The sequence below is a fragment of the Phalacrocorax carbo genome, chromosome Z (genome assembly GCF_963921805.1).
Source record: "Phalacrocorax carbo chromosome Z, bPhaCar2.1, whole genome shotgun sequence".
NCBI classification, from domain to species: Eukaryota; Metazoa; Chordata; class Aves; order Suliformes; family Phalacrocoracidae; genus Phalacrocorax; species Phalacrocorax carbo.
Window position 1 is genome coordinate 74,119,442 of NC_087548.1, and position 21,925 is coordinate 74,141,366.

General features: G+C 39.2%; 1 protein-coding gene across 1 annotated transcript; it reads left to right on the forward strand.

Moving 5' to 3' along the window:
• The first annotated feature begins 277 nt into the window (after positions 1-277).
• Positions 278-21,531, forward strand: SMC2 (structural maintenance of chromosomes 2). The gene is made up of 25 exons (XM_064438701.1): positions 278-433; positions 1,060-1,301; positions 2,205-2,354; positions 3,043-3,165; positions 4,133-4,171; positions 4,373-4,483; positions 4,662-4,706; positions 5,195-5,428; positions 6,107-6,256; positions 7,052-7,285; positions 8,121-8,280; positions 10,259-10,376; positions 11,173-11,311; positions 11,559-11,678; positions 12,012-12,216; positions 12,792-12,927; positions 13,942-14,066; positions 14,452-14,645; positions 14,922-15,065; positions 15,318-15,512; positions 16,064-16,264; positions 17,099-17,215; positions 18,563-18,723; positions 19,553-19,700; positions 20,606-21,531. Exons 2-25 carry the CDS (start codon positions 1,134-1,136, stop codon positions 20,807-20,809), a joined length of 3,621 nt encoding a protein of 1,206 aa, XP_064294771.1. The 5' UTR covers positions 278-433; positions 1,060-1,133; the 3' UTR covers positions 20,810-21,531.
• Positions 21,532-21,925: the final 394 nt, after the last annotated feature.

Genomic DNA, 21,925 nt, shown 5'->3' on the forward strand with positions numbered 1-21,925 from the left:
GCCGAGCTCCTCAACCCCGCCACACAACCCCACGCTAAAGCCCAAGTGCGTCCTCGCCCACCCCGACCTCTTCCCGCCAGGGACCGTCGCCTCACAGCCGCTGCTCCCCTCCCTCACGGCAGCAAACGCCCCCACCTTCCCCCCTCTCTCGTCTCCGGGCTGGAGGGGAGCTTTCTCCTCAGCGCCCGCCCGCGGGGCCGGCCTAACCTGAAACTGCCTGCCGTCTCCTAAAGCCGAGACGCTGCATTTTGGAAGTGCTCACTGTTCTGAGGAAAAAGGAGGAACGGACCTAGTCCGTCCCCTCTCGCTGGGAAAGGAGGAGCCAGGCCGACAGAGGCAGGCAACGTCGGCGGCAGCCACGAGCAGGCGCCTCCTCTAACGGCTGCAAGATTTCGGCGCCAAAATTCAATGGTGGCAGGCAGCGGGCCGCGAGGTACCGGGGCTGGCAGGGAGGGAGTGGGACACCGGGGCTGGCAAGGGGCCCTGACCGCGGCCGGTGCCGGCTCCAGAGCCGCCGGAGAGGGCTCGCTTGGCGGGGGGCAGCCGCGGGGGCGCGGCTGCGGCGAGATCGTGGGGGCGCGCGCCATTACGGTGGCGGCGGCGGCGGCGGCGGCGGCATGGGCAGGGATGGGGCTGTTGTCATGGCGCCTCAGAGCAGACGCTGTCGTTCTCCCGGGCTTCAGCCCTCCGGTACTGTGGGGCTGAGCGGGTCGCAGTCCTGCCCGCTGGAAAGGGAGACTGCCCTTCTGGCTGGTTCTTTCCCTTTCGTTCGTTGGCTGATGGACTAACGGGCAGCTTTGTGAGAAACTAGGGGTGCGCCACAGTCTTCATACAAATGTTCAGGATGAAAACCGCCTAGAAGTGTTGAAGTACAGGTTGTTGTTAGGATGGTTCCTGGATCTGGGATCTACCTGGAATTTTCCGTTTATAAATGCATAATCTTTTTGTTGTAAAAGGCTTGTGTGCTTCCCATTTTCTCACAGATTTAGCTGTTTGTTCCGGATTCAATAGGATTCGTTTGTCTTTTTTTTTCGTTCCTGTTTTCTTTGAAATCTGTAGGATTATAACCTAAACACCTTTCTTCGGACACCTGGGAGGACTACTCTGCCTCGTCCCTTTGGAACATTGAGAAGATGCACATGAAATCAATTGTTCTTGACGGATTTAAATCCTATGCTCACAGGACAGAAATTCGTGACTTTGACCCGTTATTCAATGCTATTACTGGCTTGAATGGTAGTGGCAAGTCCAATATCTTGGACGCAATCTGTTTCCTGTTGGGAATCACCAATCTGTCACAGGTATAGAAAGCGTGCATTTAAGAAAGGTCTTTCTTCTGTCAGCGACTTTTCATATTACTCTTTTGAGTAATCTTTAATGAAGTCCTGAAGTGATGCTTCTATCAAAAAACCCACTGTTATTTATTTGGGTTTTCCATTACATAAAACTGGGTGTCTGTTCTTGCTCATTCTTACATTAAGATTGAATTACAGTTTCATCAATATACTACAATAGCTCAAAGTATGCAGCTTAAAACAGACTAAAAATAACTCAAGCCACAGATCTTTTGTAGCTAAGGGCACTAACTAATTTATTTGTAATAAACTTTTTCACTTCTGGATTGGGTCTTAAAATTTGGCCAACTGGTTCATCAGAAGAAAATAAAAAGCTGTATTTCATGATCGCATGAAAATTATTTAAATTTTATTTAAAAGATGATGTATCAGCTTTACTCTTATTAAAAAAAATTGTGCGCTCTGAGGTCAGTTGGAATCTCTGTCTTCAGGTGATTCTTTTCTTTTTTTCTTACCCCCCCCCCCCCGCCCTGTAGACAAGTCCAGCAGACCTCCAAGGAACACTTCCTGATTAATTTCCCTGTGAACTGCATTATGAATTATAAATTCTCTTTAAGTAAATCTACTGGAACTGGTCACCTGGCTTTTTTTTTTTTCCTTAAACATCTGTTCAGTTTTTTCAGGAGCCTTGTGCAGAAACAGTTAGCTGGCTCACTAAAACTAGACTAGCACACTCTACCTGTGGTTTTACAACCTTGCAGCTTCCATATGTCAGTCTCTGACATCAACTCCTAAATCTACAGCTAGATCTGCATTTTTTTCATTCATTTCTCCAAAACATACAGTAGCACACTGACTCTGTGAAATTAATTTCTTTCAAAAATGTATGTGTCTGTTCTATGGATTTAGGTGCGAGCTTCTAACTTGCAAGACCTAGTTTATAAAAATGGGCAAGCTGGAATTCATAAAGCAACCGTGTCCATTATCTTTGATAATTCTGACAAGAAAGTAAGTCCACTGGGATTTGAAGGTAGTGATGAGATCACTGTCACTAGGCAGGTGAGTCTTTAATATCTGTGTTGCTTAGTAGCCTATATATATTTTTACCATACTCAACAGAGTGACTTTAGAAGAAAAAAAGGAAAGGTAATTTTTAAAGTCCCTGAGTTTTTGCAGCTTAGGCAATGCTTCTACAGTGTAGGTAGTAACACACACTATAGAATTAGATCCAGTGTACTAGATTAAAAAACTTGGAATTACTCAGGAAACTAGTTTAATATTGTTAAATGTATTATATCAATAATGTTTTCTATTGATTTGCACAGAAATGCAATAATAAAATAATGTTCCTAAAGAAAGTTATAATTTTCTATTTTGTGGCTTTTTCTTCTGCTTTCCTTTTTTTCCTCTTAATATCTGAACAGTGTGTTAAAAGGAACCTTTATCTTTCTGATGAAGATGTCTTCCAAGTTTAAAAAAAAAGTGAAAACTTGCGGAGTTTGAAAATCATCTTGTCAATATTGGCCTCGATGGCTGATCTTTCATATGTTTTAGTTAGATATTTGAAATGTCTTTCAGTCCAAAAATGTTTTGACATTCTGTATGGTATGCATATATATACGCATGCAAAGATACGGGATATGTAGGATATTGCACAGATATTTTTATTCTTTGTTATGGTTTGTATTATAATGTCAAGTAATTTTTAAATCACTTAAAGTTTCTTCCATTTCTTTTCCTTCTGCAGGTTGTCGTTGGAGGTAAAAATAAGTATCTTATCAATGGTGTGAATGCAACCAATGGTCGCGTGCAGGATCTCTTCTGTTCTATTGGTCTCAATGTCAATAACCCTCACTTCCTCATTATGCAGGTATTGTGTGCACCTTTATAAAATCTGAAAAGAATTGAAGTTGCACTAAATTTGAGGCAGGACAGCTAGTGGAAGAACGTTTAATTTCCTAATCGGAGAAAAGCAACTTCTTATCAAGTAAATATCAATTATCTATTAAGTAGTTAAAGATTTCTCGTACAGCATAGTTTGACCCTAAAACACGTGTGTCTTGTAGCACAAGACCTCATGCAGCCCTCGTATAGTAAGACTTTTCTAAAACATATTCCATCTTCCTTTTTGTCTCTAACAGATAGGGGTTGCTTTTATTATTATTATGCTAAAAAGACAGAGATTTTCTTTCCTATTTTTTGTGTTCCATGTTAGACAATATTTTGAATTAAGTTGATACACCTGCTGCCTTAAACCTCGGTTAACAAAGGAAGAGCTGAACAGTCGAAAGGACCCTTATAAACATCAACACAGGGACTAGACAAATCCCTGAAATTTTTGCAAGGAATAATAAAAAAGAGCAGGATTTACTGTGTCAAATGGAACTGTCCCAACTTGCAGGAGGTGTGGGGAGGGGAGGATGGACAGTTTTGCACCTATTCTGCTTTCTTCTGGTTATATATTAAGCTAAATCTCAAAAAAAGCAGTCTATGATTAAGAGCTTGTTCAGCATCAGCAACTCAGTAAGACTTTGGAACAAAATACTTAAATTACTCCTTTAAAATGTATTCATAAATGTGGAGGGTGAGCCTAAGATAAGATATAAGGGCCGTTTCAAGCTTTTGCTGCCTGAAGAAGTGATTTGTGTGAACTTTTAAGAACAAAACAATCCAGTAAACTAGATTATTATTGTAGCAAAAAAAAAATCATATTTGAGCTTATAATATGATGTATAAAAGTGAGTGGGGTTTTTTGGGATTGGGGTTTTGTTTTGTATTGTCTTTTAACTATTGCATTGTGCACAACCACCACTCTTGTTTCATGTTTCTGTCACCAGGGACGAGTGACCAAAGTTCTAAATATGAAGCCACCGGAGGTAAGAAGGTGTGGGAGTTTTTTGTCTGAGGTTTTATTGATTTATTGATTTGTTTGAATGACAAGAATCAATCTTTTGGAGTCAGGGAGAACAACAAAAAAGAAGGTATCAGTGGGAGATGAGATGTTCAACTCAGTTCTGAGTTGAACCTCTCTAACATAAGAAGAAACACCAGATTTCTGTTGATTTGCTTTATTTTAGATTTTAGGTATGATTGAAGAAGCAGCTGGCACTAAGATGTATGAAAGCAAGAAAATAACTGTCCAGAGAACCATAGATAAGAAGGATGCCAAACTGAAAGACATTCAAATGGTACTGTATGTTGGAAAGTATACTTTCTTTTATATTTGTTAAAGATAACTGAATAACTAGTGTAGTGTGGTTTTAAACTTCTAGACTATTTCATTTCTGCACCTGGAACTAGGTATTCGTGCTTGGACACGTAAGAGTTTTTAAAATCTAAATATAAATGTTCTGGTTTGTGTTTCAGGTGTTAGATGAGGAGATCACTCCAACTTTAGAAAAACTGAAAGAGGTATGGAAAAATTATAAGAGTGGTAGGGTCCTTGAAGTACTGAAAAAATACTTTCAGCCACCCTGAAACAGTATGTGGTGGCTAAAACAATAGCATGTTTTCAAGCTTTATAGAATCTTGTAAGAAAGATAAATTTGTCCCAATATAGAAAATGTGACATTCAGGATTTCCAGCATGTAGGGAGAAGGAAGAAAGCTAGAGAACTAGATAAGAGTAGAAGATAAAAACTTCTCTTAGTTCTTAAAAAAAAACTTGTTTCAAGTGATATTTCTGCTGTACAATCAATTGTACAAATATTGTTTTATCTAAGATTTTCCTAAGCAGGCCTGAAATGTACAATAATGAATATATTAGTTAACATGGAGAATCCTTCCTCTTATCTACAAATAATGTTAGTAGAAGTGCTTATAAGATTTCTGTAACAGCCCTACTTAGTATTACTTTTTCCACCGAATTTTAGAGGATTTTCTTTATTGGTGTCTCTTCAGGAACGAGCATCCTATCTAGAATACCAAAAATTAACACGATCAATAGAACATTTAAAACGCCTCTCTATAGCTTATCAGTTTGTTGTGGCTGAACGGAAAAAGGTATCCTGTGCTGAAGCATTAAAGGAAATGCTGAGTAATGTAGAGAAGTTTCGGGAATCGATAGATGAAAGTGCAAAGAAGGTGAAACAACTTAATGAAGAAATAGCGGGGATGGAAAAGGAAAGGGATAAGGTAAGTGAGAACAGAGTCGTGCTCATCTGAGTACAAGGAGTTATGTAAGAAGGGAATTATTTTTACAGATAATATATCCTTGAATTTTTATCTTCTTTTGGTGAGTTCTTTAGATTATATACCATTCATTATCATTCTTAGCCATTGTCTGAAAGACATCCATTTAAAGTTTTCATTTGTCTGAAATGCTTTACTTCCAATCACTGTGAATGAATAATAATTGAAGACTAGAAACTGTTTGCCCTCATGTTTCCACTCTGTGCATTCAATGGTAAGTTTTGCCAGAGGTTTATTTTCCTCCCTTTCTGTTGATGTCTCAAAGGAAATACACTTCAAGGAGGGAACTCTTCAAAAAAATCATTACTGACCTCAGTTTTGGGGGCAGTAAATCTGGTTAGATACAGGATGGCCCATAGGGTCCTTGGATGCTTAAACACAGCTTTTGTTCAGGGACAGTGTCCCTGGATATGGGATGATGTGGGGATTCAGTAGTGGCTTCGATTAGTTTGGATCTCAGAGGGAAGACCTGTTCTGACCTGTTTGCGTTGCAGTCTAACTGCCTGCTTGATCAGATATTTGTCTCTTCCTCTACATATAGCTGTGAAAAGAAGATGAAATATTAGAAATACTCTGTCAGTTTCTTAAGCTAAATTGCATTTCCTTTACTTCTGATTGTAGGAAGTTGGTGGTGTGCTCCGTTCACTGGAAGATGCTCTTTCAGAACTTCAAAGGGTTCATGCTAGAGCACAAAGTGCCTTTGATCTCAAGAAGCAGAACTTAAAAAATGAAGAGAACAAGTACAATGAGCTGGTAAAAAGTATGCAGGAGGTAAGGCCTTTTATATAATTTTATTTAAATACTGCATTAATTCAGATTGAGGGGGACAGCTGTTTTTTCTTGATAATAATAACAATAATAATAATAGAATGAAAATGAAAATAAGGGGAGAGGAAGAGACAGAGGCGAAACCTCAGGAGGGGGGGAAAACCAAACAAACTACAAGTGATGCAAACATTCACCACCTGCCAACTGACACCGCCAGTCCCTGAGCTGTGATCGCTGCCCCCCCGCCAGCCCCCCCCAGTTAATATACTGGGCATGATGTATTTTGGTGTCGGATATCCCTTTGGCCAGTTTGGATCAGCTGCCTCGGCGGTGCCCCCTCCCCTCCTGGCTTCTTGTGCCCCTTGAAGAGCAAGGCAGGCTGGAAAAGTCCTTGACTAGTGCAAGAACTGCTCAGCAACAACTAAACCATCAGTGTGTTATCAACATTACTCTCATACTAAATCCAAACCACAGCACTGTGCCAGCTGCGAGCTACAGTGGAGAAAATGAATTATGTCCCAGCTAAAACCATGACAGAAAGAAAGAGCTATTTCTCCTAGTTTATGGGGGCAGTTGTCATTTCTTCCTGTGTTTAATCTTTCTGTAGATCTTCAGTGTGCTCATGGGGCAAGTATGCGCCTGACATCATGGAAAGACAAATTTTAAGATCACAAAATCTGGGAAAGGGTCATAGAAATGTAGTTGATGAAACTAGCTCCTCATCTAAACAACATGAATTTAAAGTTAATGGGACCTGAGTCCCATTTTTTTGTTTTTGTGTTCTTTGTTTTGCTGAAGGATTCTGAAACATTAATGTCAAAGGAGAAAAAAGTAAAGGAGATAGAGAACGAACTACATGCGTTGCAGGAAACAAGTAAAAAAGATGCAGATGCTTTAGCTGAAGCACAACAGCGTTTTAATGCTGTGTCCGCTGGCTTGTCCAGCAGTGGCGATGGGGAAGAAGCTACTTTTGCTGGGCAGATGATGACCTGCAAAAATGAAGTCAGCAAAGCTGAAACAGAGGCTAAACAGGTGAGGAAAAAAGCTCTGCCTGCCTCAGACCAACCTCCCTGCATCTTTTGAAAATGTTCTGAAAACCAAATAACTCTTGGAAGGTCAGTGAAAAGATTTACAGAATATCTATGCAAGATACTTTACAAGTTGTCATATGCATTAAGGTGACTTTTTGATTTAAACAGATCATGTAAAAAAAAAATACCCTTGCATAAATATAGACAAATAGGGAAAAGCTATAACATTGCTGTAAGGAAGCGTAGAAACTGGTATTTGAAACAAAGTAGGACTCAGTACTCAAATGACTGAAGGAATTGGGTAAGAAGAAATTAGGACTGCTGTCCACCATACGCATTCCTACTATTGAGATTTCTACAGTGTAACTTAATGGAATCAAAATAAAGATGCCGGAGGCTGTGAATGGAGAGTTCAGAAGAACCTGTTTTCTCCTCAGTTAAATTGTCTGCTGGTTACACGACTGAAACAGATAGGAAACCTCTGCTGGGGTAGCTCTCACAGTGGAATTTACATTTTCAAAGTTGAAAGTGAACCTTGCATGTCTCACTTAAAGAATAACAGGGACGGCTACATCGCATAATTTTACGTTGTTGTTTCTTGGACTCTATTCATGTGCTAATATGAGTTATTGTATCTAAATACATGATTTATGTTTGTATTTCCAAATCACTGGTACCCTTACTTTGAAGAGCTAAGGCTCCTTTTTGGCGTTTCTGCAGCCAGTGGAAACTTTTACAAATTATATGAACACCTTGTTAGTGCAAGTGTTCTAAACCTGCATCTGCAAGAATCTTTTTGAAGATCATCTGGTTCCATATTTTCTCACTCCTTACAGGCTCAAATAAAGTTGAATTATGCACAAGAAGAATTAAAGACAAAAGAAGCTGAACTTAAAAAGATGGACGGAAGCTACAAGAAAGACCGAGAAGCACTTCAAGCTGTCAGAAAAACAAAAGACATGCTAGAGGACCAAATGAAGAAGCTGAACTATGAAGGTCTGTACAGACTTCTGGTGCATAATTTTGGGGGAATCTGAAAAGGAATATAGAATTGTGGTGTGTTGACCTTGGCTGGATGCCAGGTGCCCACCAAAACCGCTCTATCACTCCCCTCCTCAGCTGGACAGGGGAGAGAAAAGACAATGAAAAGCTCGTGGGTTGAGATAAGGATAGGGAGACATCACTCACCGTTACTGTCACAGGCAAAACAGACTTGGCTTGGGGAAACTAATTTAATTTATTACCAAGAAAATCAGAGTAGTATAATGAGAAATAGGAACAAACCTTAAAACCCTTCTCCCACCCCTCCCTTCTTCCCAGGCTCAACTTCACTCCTCATTTTCTCTACCTCCTCTCCCCAAGTGGTGCAGGGGTGATGGGGAATGGGGGTTGCAGCCAGTTCATCATGTTGCCTCTGCTGCTCCCTCCTCATACTCTTCTCTGGCTCCAGCATGGGGTCCCTCCCAGTGGAGACAGTCCTCCATGAACTGCTCCAACGTGGGTCCCTCCCACGGGCTGCAGTTCTTCATGAACTGCTACAGCGTGGGTCCCCCACGGGGTCACAAATCCTGCCAGCAAACCTGCTCCAGCGTGGGCTCCTCTCTCTGCGGGGCCACAGGTCCTGCCAGGACCCTGCTCCAGCACAGGCTTCCCATGGGGTCACAGCCTCCTTCGGGCATCCACCTGCTCCAGTGTGGGGTCCTCCATGGGCTGCAGGTGGGTATCTGCTCCTCTGGTAACCTCAATGGGCTGCAGGGGACAGCCTGCCTCACCATGGTGTTTGCCAGGGGCTGCAGGGGAATCTCTGCTCTGGTGCCTGGAGCACCTTCTCCTCCTTCTTCTTCACTGGCCTTGGTTTCTGCAGGGCTGTTCCTCTTGCATATACTCACTCCCCTCTCCCAGCTGCTGTTGCACAGCAGTTTTTACCCCTTCTGTATGTTATCACAGAGGTGCTACCAACATCACAGATGGGCTCGGCCTTGGCCAGCTGCAGGTCTGTCCTGAAGCCGCTGGCTGCTTTGGCTCTGTTGGATGCAGAAGCAAAGGAACACAAAAAGATTTACTCTCCACTTTCCATCAGCAGGCAATTTCCAGCCATTGCCTGGGAAGTAGAGCCTCAGTACTCATAGCGGCTGGTCTGGAAGACAAATGCCTTAATAATCAGTGCCCCCTCCTCTCCTCCTTTTAGCTTTTATTGCTGAGCACAACTTCATGTGGTATAGAATATTGGCTGGGTCAGCTGCCCTGGCATGTCCCCTCCCAAACTCTTGCCCACCCCCAACATACTGGCCTTTGGAGAGGGCATTGGAAGGACAGCCTTCATGCTGTGGGAGCACTGCTCAGCAGTAGCCAAAGCACTGGTGTGTTGTCAACACTGTTCTACTAGAAATGCAAAGCATAGCACTGTGAGGGCTGCTATGGGGAAGGTTAAACTCCATCCCAGCCAAACCAAATACAGGAAGGAACTGAAAAACCATGTATGCTGCTTTCATGCACAAAGAAGTTTTTCCGGTCAAAGCTCTGCAAGCTCTTGTCTTTCACAGAAAATAGTTTAAAATAATTTGATTTTATAGACTTTAGGCCAAATCTTTTAAAGTTCGATGGAAAATTTAAATTCCATCTAAAATTTAGATGGAAAAAGTAAGCAGCCTCCCTATTCCTTCCTGGGTTTCCCTACCGAAAACACTTAAATGTTTTTTTTTTCTCATTCCAGGTAACTTTTGTTGCAGAAGCTACTCTAAATTGATTATCAGAATTACTTTCAGAGAAGCACATTAGACTTTAGACATTTTTGCATGTCTGGTACTGTGATGTGGTTAATTTGTCTAAACTGGAAGTTTACAAGGAACTTTAGAAAGTCTTTCGATTAAGTATTTCTATATACATGTAGATAAACAGTGTAGCATACCAATTTTTAAGCTAATAGATTTCTGTGCTCTGAATGTTTGTCCACTGCTTGTGTTCAACTCTTAAGAAGGGAAAGAAGAAACCCTTTTAGCAAAAAAGAAGGCGTTGACTTGTGACATCAGCCGACTGAAACAATTGTATGAAGGCTTAATGGCAAAGTTTCCTCATCTACGGTTTGAATACAGGTAAGATCTTAGTGTCATCCTAAAAGATGTTTGAAAGTGCTTTTTGGGGCATTTTATGTGTGGCTTATGGGACTTAGAGTATAATTCTATCATTTGCTTAGCTGTTGCTTTCCTTTTAGCGCCAGTGAATAATGAATTACTATCTTACCTGTGATGCAAGTGAAGTGGACAGGGGGAGGTAAAAAATGTTAACAGAATTAACAGGCAGCAGGGAAGGTGATACAGTCATTCTTAAGTGACAGCCTTATCAAAGCCACTGGAGTTTAAAGGTTTTGTATGATGATGTTTGCAAGCCATAACTCAACTTCGGTATCTAAAACCATAGAATCCAAATGTCTAAACTGTAAAAATACGTAATCATTACTCTTCAGAGACCTGCCTGAGAACTGTGAGTAGACTTCCTCTGTGGAGGTCAACATGGTATCTGTCTCCACCAATCTGTATCTGCAGTACCAATATGCATCCGCAGATTTATTTGCTTAGGTAATAATTAGTCTGAACATCTGAACATATTCCTATAGATGTGCTAATAATAGGACCCATAGTAAAAATCAATTGAAAATTGCATGAACAAATTATACCGCAATCAGGAAGGACATTCTTCTAATGACTTTGTAACTGACTATTGGGAAATCTCTTGCCCTGAAGTATTTAAACATTTCTGTGGGTTTTTTTCCTGACAGAACTTGGAACTTATACCAATATAATAAGCAATATAAGTATTTAAATATCAATTTTTTAAGATGTGTGGGAGAGAAACAAACATGTAATTATAATAATTTCAATTTATTTTAAGAGACCCAGAAAAAAATTGGAATCCAGACCGTGTGAAAGGCCCTGTTGTGAGTCTTATCGTTGTGAAAGATCTATCCAAAGCAAGAGCCTTAGAAGTGGTGGCTGGAGGGAAACTGTATAACATTGTTGTGGACACAGAGGTATGTGTAATACTTTAATACAGAACTCTGAATGTTGAGATGAGGTCATGTGATTCAGGGTTAGTGAGTATGTGCATTGTTACAGAATGCTGAAGAGGTGATTTGGACCCATTTACATGTTTAAATGAGGTCAAAGGAGTCATGCATAGTTACTGGCAATGATATATTCTTCTTGCAGTGCCCTGTTGTCTTACTTTACAAAATCAGCTATGTATTCAGGTACGCTTTGTAACTTTTCTCGTTTGAGGATACTGGCAAAAAGCTTTTGCAGAGGGGTGAACTAAAGCATCGATACACCATCATTCCACTAAACAAAATTTCAGCCAGGTGTATTGGAGAAGACACTGTCAAGTTGGCACAAACCTTGGTATGTAAACAGATACAGTATTTACACTATTTTGCTTGTGTAGCTCTTTAATTTTGTTTTTGTGGGGTTTTTTTTCCTAAAAACATGGACTTCTTAATGGCTATACTAATAAGAATTTTGATAGGGTTTGAGGGTATCTTGATTTTATTTTTTTTCCTATGTATCCCTTCAGCTATGCAATGTTTAAATGGTTATTAATTATTCCACTTTTAACTAGATTGTTTTAAAATGTAATGATGTTTTTAGAAGCTGGTTTTATCAGAGAAGATGGAAACTAAATTTGAAAATTCTTAAAATTTAAGGCATACTAATTGCATTTCATTTGATTTCTAGGCTGGTCGTGATAACTTGTATATAGCCCTTTCTCTGATTGAATATGAACCCGAACTGCAGAAAGCAATCGAATATGTGTTTGGAACAACCCTAATCTGTAATAACATGGATAATGCCAAAAAAGTGACCTTTGACAAAAGGATAATGATGAGAACTGTCACACTTGATGGAGATGTATTTGACCCCCAGGGCACTCTGCATGGAGGCAATTGCTCGTTTTATTCATATAATAATACTGTGTGTCGGTTTTTTCCTTGCTCTGCATGCTTTTTATAAAAATGAATGGTAACCTTTTTCTTTAGACTCATACTGGGGATAATATGATGTGTTTGAGCAAAGATTTATTAGTCTTGAGCTGAAATAAGATTAACTAGACTAAGAAAAAATTAATGGCAAACTATTTCGATAAAGTAGTTCAGATTTTAAATACTTAAATCTTATTTGACTTTATAATCCTCTTGGAAGGAGCAGTGCTTTGAATTCAAGCATTTTTTGAAGTAGTGATTAATTAATTTGAGGTAATTTCATACATCATGAAAAGCTAGTTGATTTCACAGGAAATGCAGGTATTCAAAGTCTGCAGAACTAAATTCTGTAACAGAGGAAGCAGTCTTTCTCCACTGAGAACTACTGTTACTTTAGCCTAGCTGCCTTTCTGTTTTGTAACTAAAACAATCATCAACTGCATCGTTATTAACATTTAGAATTTGCCATTTGCCAGTGTGAATCCACCAGTCTAATTCCAATTAGCTTGACTTTGCTTCTGTTTTCACTGAACAGGTGCGTCCTCACAGGTTGTACCAATATTGTCTAAACTTCGAGAAATTAAAAACATTGCAGTAGAAATCAGGGCAAAGGAATCTGAACTTGAGGCTATAGAGACCGAGTTGAAAAGATTGAAGAATGTTGCTGAAAAGTAAGGTTTGCCCTAGAAAATGTCTATCATTTCTCTTATGTGACTGAGTAAATGTAATTTAAAGACGTCTTTTTGGAGGGCATAGGGTCTGTTGAGAAGGTAATATGCAAAATATTATTCCTTTCCTCCCTCTCCCCTTCTCCAATTTAAGGTGTAAGTACAGCAATCAACAAGCAAATACAGTTTTTAGACAAACACGTGCATGAAAACTTTGTTTTGGGTAATACAGGAAAAAATGGCATACAATGATGTGTAACTGAAATATCTTGATGTTTGCCAAAGTTTCATGAAGTCCACTAAATAATGGATCTATTTGAGTCATATTTCATAACACCCATACAGAATTTCAGTTTGTGATAGCTCTTATTTCTCTCCCAAGAAAATATAAAAACACTAAAGGGGAATTTCTGAGTGATACTGCTGTAAGGATTTAAAATAAATAATTTTAAGTAGATTTGATTTTCAGCTACTCACTTACTGAAGATCTTTTTAAAAGATGGAATGTAAAAATGATTAGTCAGTTCTGTAAAAATCCCGCAAGGAGGTAGTGTTGGTAATTTACTATCTAGCAGCTGGATTTATTTTTCAAATTGTTTTGAGCTGTAATAGACTTCCAGACCAAAAGGAAGAAATGAGTTTTGCTTTTAGATGTTTTTTCTTTAATGCTTCAGCCTAGCATCTGTCATGCTGCTGGTTGAAAAAAACATGAGCTCTGAATTGTTGCCAAGTTCCATGTGTTGCATTTGTTTGTTTTTAATATACCTTATTGGGGCTACATAACCAGGAGTTACATATGTAATTACTGACATACCTACAAACTTCACAACTGCTATTAAAGTAATTATATCAGACTTTCAAGCTTATTTGTCCTATAGTCATCATTGTATCTCACATTAGAATTGAAATAAAAGTATTTGTTTATCTACTTATTTCTATATGTACGTATTTTAACTTCAAAACTGAAGTGCTGGATACCCTTCATTATAGCAGTTTGTATCATTAATGTCTTCAAAGGTATTGGCAACTGAAGCAGCAGTGGGAGATGAATTCTGAAGAAGCAGAGCTATTGCAAACGAAGCTTCATCAAAGTGCTTATCACAAACAAGAGGAAGAGCTGCTTGCCCTGAAGAAAACAATTGGTGACAATTGTGTTCTTAGTCTTTTAACTAAGTGGTGCATATGTAGATGTAATATTCTAGATATGAGGTCATATTAGGTACCCGTTTGGTTAATTACTTCTTGATCATGTATTTGGCATATACTTGCCCCTGTCAAAAAAAGAAAAAATGCTTATCTTCATTAATTTTAATGACTGGTTATCTATTTAGTGCCCTACCAATAACTGGTAAGAACAGCATGCTCTCTTAGAATAATCATTGAAATAGCTGACTTCACTAAGTAGGAAACATATAAGCACTCCTTTCTCTTAGAGCAAAGATGTGTTTATTTCAGTTGGAGTTCAGGATGTAAATTTAAAGATAAGAACAAAACTGCCCGATCTCAGTACTGTACTTCTTGATTCAGCTGAGTGTGAGGAGACATTGAAGACAAGCAAAGAGAGCCAAAAGAAAGCAGAAGATAAATACAAGGAATTAGAGAATAAAATGAAAAATGCAGAAGCAGAATATGAAAAAGAACGAAAAAATGCCCAGAACAAACTAGATGATGCCAAGAAAAATGCAGACACTTCAAGCAAAAAAATGAAGGAAAAGCAGCAGGTAAAACTTAACCTCTGTTGGCAGTTTTCTCAATGGCAAGTGGTTGCAGTAATCAGAAAGTTTGGTTCCGCTGAAGCTTTAATACTCTCTGTTTTGGAACTTAATATATTATTCTGTAGTCACTGATGTAGAAATTGCTGAAGCCATGTTTTTTGGTGAGCTTGCCCCCTTGCAGAAGAACAGGTAGTGTGAATCTTCTACAGCAGTTACTATGTCAAAGTGAATCTTAATTCTTTCCATTTAAGTATAACTAATAAATTTGAAAACTCTCTCTAGGAAGTTGCAGCTTTACTTCTGGAAGTTAAAGAGCTAAAACAAGAGCATGCCTCCTATGAACAACAGATAGCGGCTGCAGCTAATGCAGCCAGATCCTACCAGGAGCAAGTTAATACTATGGCAGCTGAGGTGTCTAAGACAAAGGTAAAAGTGAATGCTGTGTTTCATTATCTGTGTTGATGTTACTGAAGATACGATCCTCTAGAGCTCAAATTACAATGGGTATTTTGTTGTTTGGATTTTCTTGCCAGCACTCAATTATGTTTAGCCTACGTAGTTGTTTTGTAGCTTTATTACCACATGTGAATTTCTTCTCATTCCTTGCTGTGTCCTAACAACTGTCTACCACCAGCCTTTAAAAGAAGCTAATAAATGGCTGTTTGATTTGCTTTTCAGGAATCTGTAGAGAAGTCACAGAAGGAGCTGACCAAGCAAAAGGAAGTAATTTTGTTACAGGATGAAGCAATTAAAGCTAAATCTGCAGAGATGCTAAAATACAGAGAACAAATTAATGACTTACAGCTTAAGGTTAAAGCATTAGAACATGACATCAGCAAATATCAGGAAGAGATTGCTGAGGCTACTGCCAAGGTATTTCAGAACTGTGCTTTCCTTGCATCTTCTGACCAAGAGTAGTTATTTCCCTTGCCATATGCAAAGGAAATAGCCTTTTTTCTTAATAAGTACTGTCATATTTGCAGCTCTTGATGTGAAAGTTTTATCCCAGGAGGAGGAGGTGTAAACTGTAAATTGTAACAGTATGGACTAAAAGAGAGTCCATAGTGAGAAGGTGATCAATGAGAAGAATATTCTGATTGTACAAACAAATTAGGTAACTAATTAAAGAAGCTAATCCAGAGATTTAGTGACAATGGTTTAGTCCAGGTATAGAAGAAATGGTTCCAAGTAAATGTGATGGGTGTATGTGAAAGATCCCTTAAAATCTTGGTTCATCTACAGTCTTGGAAATCGCGTGAAGCATTGTAAAGGTACGCACCTGTGCTGCATTGGGATAGAAGAATTAATGTTGTAGCATAATTTCAGGACGTTTCTTTTCTTTTTTTTTTTTTTTTTTGATAATTTTTCATTCACAGTTGAGAAGAGAGACAAAAAAAAGCCTCAGCATATCTTCTTGTTTACAGGTGACCAAAATGCTGGAAGAGTATGAGTGGATAGCTTCAGAGAAACAGCTTTTTGGTCAGCCACACACAGCCTATGACTTCAAAGCTAACAATCCTACAGAAATATGTCAGAAGCTGCAGAAATTGCAGGAGATTAAACAGGAGCTGGGAAAGAAAGTGAACATGCAAGCTATGAATATGCTTTCTGAGACAGAGGAGAGGGTAAAACATTCTGTGGTTTAACCTTTAAAGATTGGGCAGGTTGGGTATATGGTATTATGCATAACACAGCTATATGTTTTCATACACTCTGTTTCTGAATACACCAAAAATAAAACTAAATCTCTGTGAGATAGCAGGAAATCTTTTGTTAGATATTTTATACTCATCTTACATTTTTGAACTATTCACTTGTGCACTAGTTTTCCAGGTTATGCGTAATCTTAACTTTGGATGGTCATTTCATTCCTCCCAACCCCAGTCTGTCCTAAATTGGCAGCGGCAGGCATTAGGCAAGCTTTGTGGTATCTGTCACAGTTATCTGAGAATTGCATACTTTACCAAAGGTTGCAGACCAAAAAACTGTTCATCTTTAAGCATGATAGCTTGAAGGTGTTCCATGGTTGTCTTGAATTCATCTGTATCTTGAAGCTATTCCAGGAGTGTCTCAAAACTGTCCACTGGCTGACACTTCTACTGTTCTAGTACTGTTTCATCATTAGAAATGTCCTGCTTTTTGTGTCAGCTTCCAGAAACATCCTTTCTTCTATGGAAAGGCAAATGAAACATGATTAACTTGAAAAGGAAGTGCAGCTTTCAGAGTAATGTTGGTCTTGCTGTTTGCTGATTGCTGAAAATTCTAATGTTTTAATTTGCAAATAATAATCTAAAATTTAAATCCTGCATACAGCTAAATGAATGCTTTGGATTTCAATCGTGTGGTTAGTGGCTATTTCATAGTTACAAAAATGATAAACAGTGAAACTGTAAGATTAGCACAAAATGTATGTGAGCACAAAGTTCATTGAAGTCAATCTTTTCTTCTCATTGCACCAGTACAATGACTTACTGAGGAAAAAAAGAATTGTAGAGAATGACAGGGCAAAAATTCTTGCAACTATTCAAGAGCTTGACGACAAGAAAGCTAAAGCTATACAGATTGCATGGAAAAAGGTATGACATTTGAAATCTAATCGTCTATTTTAGCAGAGGATCAGTTTTATCTTAGATTACTGTTTTGCATATTTTCATGGAGGGGAAAAAAAAAAAGATGTCTCTTTACAGAGCTGATCTCCCTCGCCTAGTATTTAAATTACAAAACAACGATTTCATTTATCCTGTTTCACTTTTGAGAATAAGAAATTAATTCTTAAGAATCGTAAAGAAACAATTAAATCTGCACTAGTACTTTACCATCCTCTTTTAGTGCCCACAAAAATTTAAGGAACGTTAAGCTACTGGCATGCTGAAATCATTGTCTCTCACATGGAAGTTGGACAAAACAGTGATACAGTCTGTTTTTGTTTGCTTAAACCAGTATTTGACCAGAGTTAAAATCTTCTGCTCTGAGTATGCCCATAAAATGTGGAGCTGTGGACCTGGGCTACTGTTCCTGTCACTGATAGGATAGATAATACTGGAATAGAGCAACAGCTGATTTATGTTTCTGTTGTCAAAGCACTCTGCCTTCTTACTAGTTCTCTCGTGTCATGAACTACGACTAAAGTACAACATTTTCCCTTTCCCTTTCTACATGGAAAGCTCTTGACACATTCTTTTCTGCTATACCAGGACAACTTGTACTTTCTGGCCTTTGAGAAGATCGATTATATGTAAGATTACATTTCTCACAAATGAAGTATCAGTTTTAATTTTTATTGGCCGTTCTCAAGATTATCACTGACAAAATGGTACCTTTTCATTGCAAAATCTTGTTTGGCAGAACTTAGTGAATCATATTGAGAAGGATCATGGGTGGTGGAATAAGTTGTGTTATCAGGTACGTTCCTTGACCTAGGCGATTTTAATCTACGTTTACAAAGTTGTGTCCCATCCAGTACCTAGAAATTGCGTAAGTAATCCTGGGAAGAAAAGAAGTGGGGAGGATGCCAGCGTGTGCCTCTTCAGGGTGCTTATACTTTCAGTAGCCCTTTAGTTTGGAGAAATCACAATTTACCAGCTAGTACATCTGAGGTAGGGCATAACCATTTCCTTGGCTGGTAGTATAAAGAAAACTTCCAACATTTCTTTCATTTGATCGTTCTAAAATGCATAGTATGAGGCATCCTATATGTATCTATTCCTTGGTGTTGCTTCTCTTTTGAGTGTGGAGAAGATAAAAGATTCCATATGCTAGGATTTTCTCACTCTCCTGTTTGTGCTGATCTTCAAGACAGAAGAAGTCATTGGGTTAAGATGAGCAAGATGTCTAGAGCTTAGTGCAGTTTACCACTAAGTTTTTAGCTGTTTGTGCTCTTGGTTCAAAGCATGCACATACATCTTTTATGGTCTGACTTACAGGTGAATGAAGACCTTGGTTCAATTTTCTCAACGCTTCTACCAGGAGCCAAAGCTATGCTAGTACCTTGTAAAACCCAGAATGTCTTGGATGGTCTGCAGTTCAGAGTTGCCTTAGGAAACACCTGGAAGGATAACTTAACAGAACTTAGTGGAGGACAAAGGTTGGTGAACTTTGTGGGTTTTTTGTTTGTTTTCCATTGCAGTTGTGTGTATTATTGATACGTCTAGCTAATTATAGTGCAGAAAAGCACTGGTCATGTCAGGGACTCTCTCCTTCCAACCTGATTTAATATTGAAAGCATTATTAATTCAGTACAGCTCAAAGAGGAATCCCACTTAGAACAATGCATTACTTGGCATATGATAACAAGATTTTACTCCTTGGAGAAGTGACAAAAAATGAACCGAGTGGTGAGAAAACTGCAGCTGACTACGTGGTACTGAGGTACTGTTGAGTTAACGCTTCAACCTTTGAGCTGTTACCTCCAAAATCTGTATAGACAAGTTCTCCCTGGTGTCAAAATGGTGTCATGGTGACAGCTTTCTTCGCCAATGGTTGCAGCTACTGTGGGCTATGTGCTGCTTTGTAACCTCTAAGGAAAAAGCTAACTAATTGAGAAGTAGAAACAGAATTTAGGAAGAGGTGAGACAGAGAACTTTCTGAAGGACAGAATGCTTCAAGAACCACGTGTTGAAAAACAGCACTGCAAAACTCAGGATATAAAATAGGTAAAGCAACAGCATGACTTTAAATATCATCACCCAACTAAGCTGATCTTCTGATAAAGGAATAAGTAACACTTGCTGTTTCTGGCAGAAGGCTTCACATTTTGAAATCAGAAGTTGTGGCAGAAACTGTCATTCTGTCTCTTCAGAACTCATAGAACAAATCTGCTTTTGAGAGAGCATTTTGTTACCACTAAGCAATTGTTTTCGTAAGCCAAAGCCTCTCAAACCAAGAGGGTGAAATGTAGTTTTCTTGTTCTCTAGATCATTGGTGGCCTTGTCCTTGATCTTTTCCATGCTTCTCTTCAAACCTGCCCCAATTTACATCTTGGATGAAGTGGATGCAGCCCTTGACCTCTCTCATACCCAGAACATTGGGCAGATGCTGCACGCTCATTTCAGACGCTCTCAGGTATGATCTTGAAACTATTGTGATGATCCATTTATGCATGTCATTATTTTCAGAGGCAGTCGGCCACTGAGGAGTCTCAGCTGTTCGAGTGTTTTAGTCCAGAGGTGTGTGTTATATTTCTAAGTTGTTTCGACTGGAAGTTGCATTGATGATATGGCAACTGTGAAGCTTGAAGCATTACATTTTAATGATGTAAGCTGTTGCTGCAGTGGCTAAAAAACAGGTAGTAATAGGCAAGAATGTCTGTGATATGATCAATGATGTCAGGTGTGACCCACATCCTGAATTTATTTTTTCCTAGAGTTCTTTAACTTAAGCTTTAAAAATATTTTATTTTTGATCCTGTTGAAATAAGCCAGGAAGTAGAGGAAAGAATGTCTGTATCACTGTGGCCTCTGCACACAAAAAATCTGTAGAACGGAAGAAACTTACAACTCTGAGTGAAAGGCAGTACCTGTCTCTATTTGGGGGTCGGGCATAACCTTTCCAAATTGTGAGAGAGGAAGGGAACATTTGTTACCATTATTGTAAAATAATTTGGGCAGTATCTTTAGACTGTGAAGGATCCTGCATTCTTACAAAATTTGTGGCAATATTTTTTCCAGTGATTGATGCTCAATGAACAGGTATTCCGTGTTGTGGCAAGTATCCCAGGGCAAGTGCTGGGCTACGGACAGAGCCGTACGGCGTTAGCTGCAGACAGTGTCTGTCCATGGGTGTACATTAACCTGCATAGCACATTCTGTTGGGCTTCAGTTACGTTTGAAATATTTTCTGAAGAGTCACCACCAAGATATTAGCCAAATCAAGTAAAAAGAATCCTCTTTTTAGAAGCGTTTTCCGATGTTGTTTAAAGTCTTTATTTGGATGACAGCATTTACTTTAATCTTTCTGGTTTGTTTTAGTTTATCGTGGTGTCCTTGAAGGATGGAATGTTTAGCAACGCGAATGTCCTGTACCAGACCAGGTTTCTGGATGGTGTATCCACTGTGGAAAGATATGAACAGTGTCGAAGCAGATATAATTCAGGTGCCCACAAGAAAGCCCAGAAGGCACTCAACAGTAGCAAAACAGGACCTATAGCGCTGGCACTGCCTCAGATAGCATAGAAACTTTTAAAGTGTTCTCTGGCCCCAGTTTGTAGCTAGGCCAGGAAGAAACTCTTTTAACTTCTATTTTAAAGCATTTTTAATCTTGGAATGCTCCTTTGTGTTTTAGCTTTTAATTCACATTCTGCACCTCATTAAGAATTGGACTTCACAGGAGACTGTTGCCTGGACTATTAGCTAAGCTTGGCTGTATTCTTGCTGTCCTATAAGGAATTCTCATCATCCCTCTGTAAGCACTGATCTATAAACGTGCATAAACAGTACCTCTCTAAGGTCAACAGAGGAGCTGAAGCCTCTGAATGAGGAAAAACTGATTTGACTTGCAGCACTGATGGCATTCAGAAAACCTGCTGCAAAGGGTGACGTCTTTGTCTCTTGTTGTCAAACACCAATTTTAATTTTAGAATTGTTTTTCAGGGAGCAAGGCCATCCTCAACAGCTTTTATTCCCAAGTTATTTTTAGACTTTTTGCAATTTTCTGATGTTTTCAACAAGTATTTTAAACTGCACAACCTGATTGTTATGTGATTTCCTGCCTCACTCTTTTTCATTGAACAGTGCCTACTCAGAATTAAACACTCTCCATTTTTAACTTCCTGCTGTATTTCTCAAAATTTGATTTAACTCTGTACGCTAAACAGTAGAGGTAAGAGAAAAATGTACATAGCTTTTAAAATACATATTTTTAGACATGGATGGCCATAATAAAATTTTAATCCGTATGTGTGGGTTTGGTTTTTTTTCACCCCCACCACTCTCTATTTTCCTTGTCTTCCCTTACCAATGAGCCCAAATAACATTATCCCGCTGCCTGTGCTGGCCAGCAGTAACAACGTCTCTGTGTAGCTAGTGCTCGGCGAGCAGGAGCCCAGCTTCGGTCGCAGCGCCTCGGGGAAGGTCTCTGCTCACCACAGCAAGCTGGCAGCAGCGAGGCGCTGTGTTTTGGGGGCATACAGTCTGACAGCGCTGGTCTTGCCAGGTGATGCTTCACCCTGTTAGCTACTGACTAACTTCCATAAACTTTGTATTTGCTTGCTCCCCTCTGCTTAGCTGGTTTTTCTTTTTTATCTTTTTCTTCCTTTCAGAATACCATTTAGAAAAGAAAATTTAATTGAG

What these genes read in the sequence shown, in the direction of transcription:
- SMC2 (XM_064438701.1), top strand. Translation starts at nt 1,134, where the DNA reads ATGCACATGAAATCAATTGTTCTTGACGGATTTAAATCCTATGCTCAC. An exon ending in TGCCCTGAAGAAAACAATTG is followed by an intron (nt 14,067 to 14,451) that starts GTGACAATTGTG and finishes TTCTTGATTCAG; the next exon opens with CTGAGTGTGAGGAGACATTG. An exon ending in CTGAGGTGTCTAAGACAAAG is followed by an intron (nt 15,066 to 15,317) that starts GTAAAAGTGAAT and finishes TTTGCTTTTCAG; the next exon opens with GAATCTGTAGAGAAGTCACA.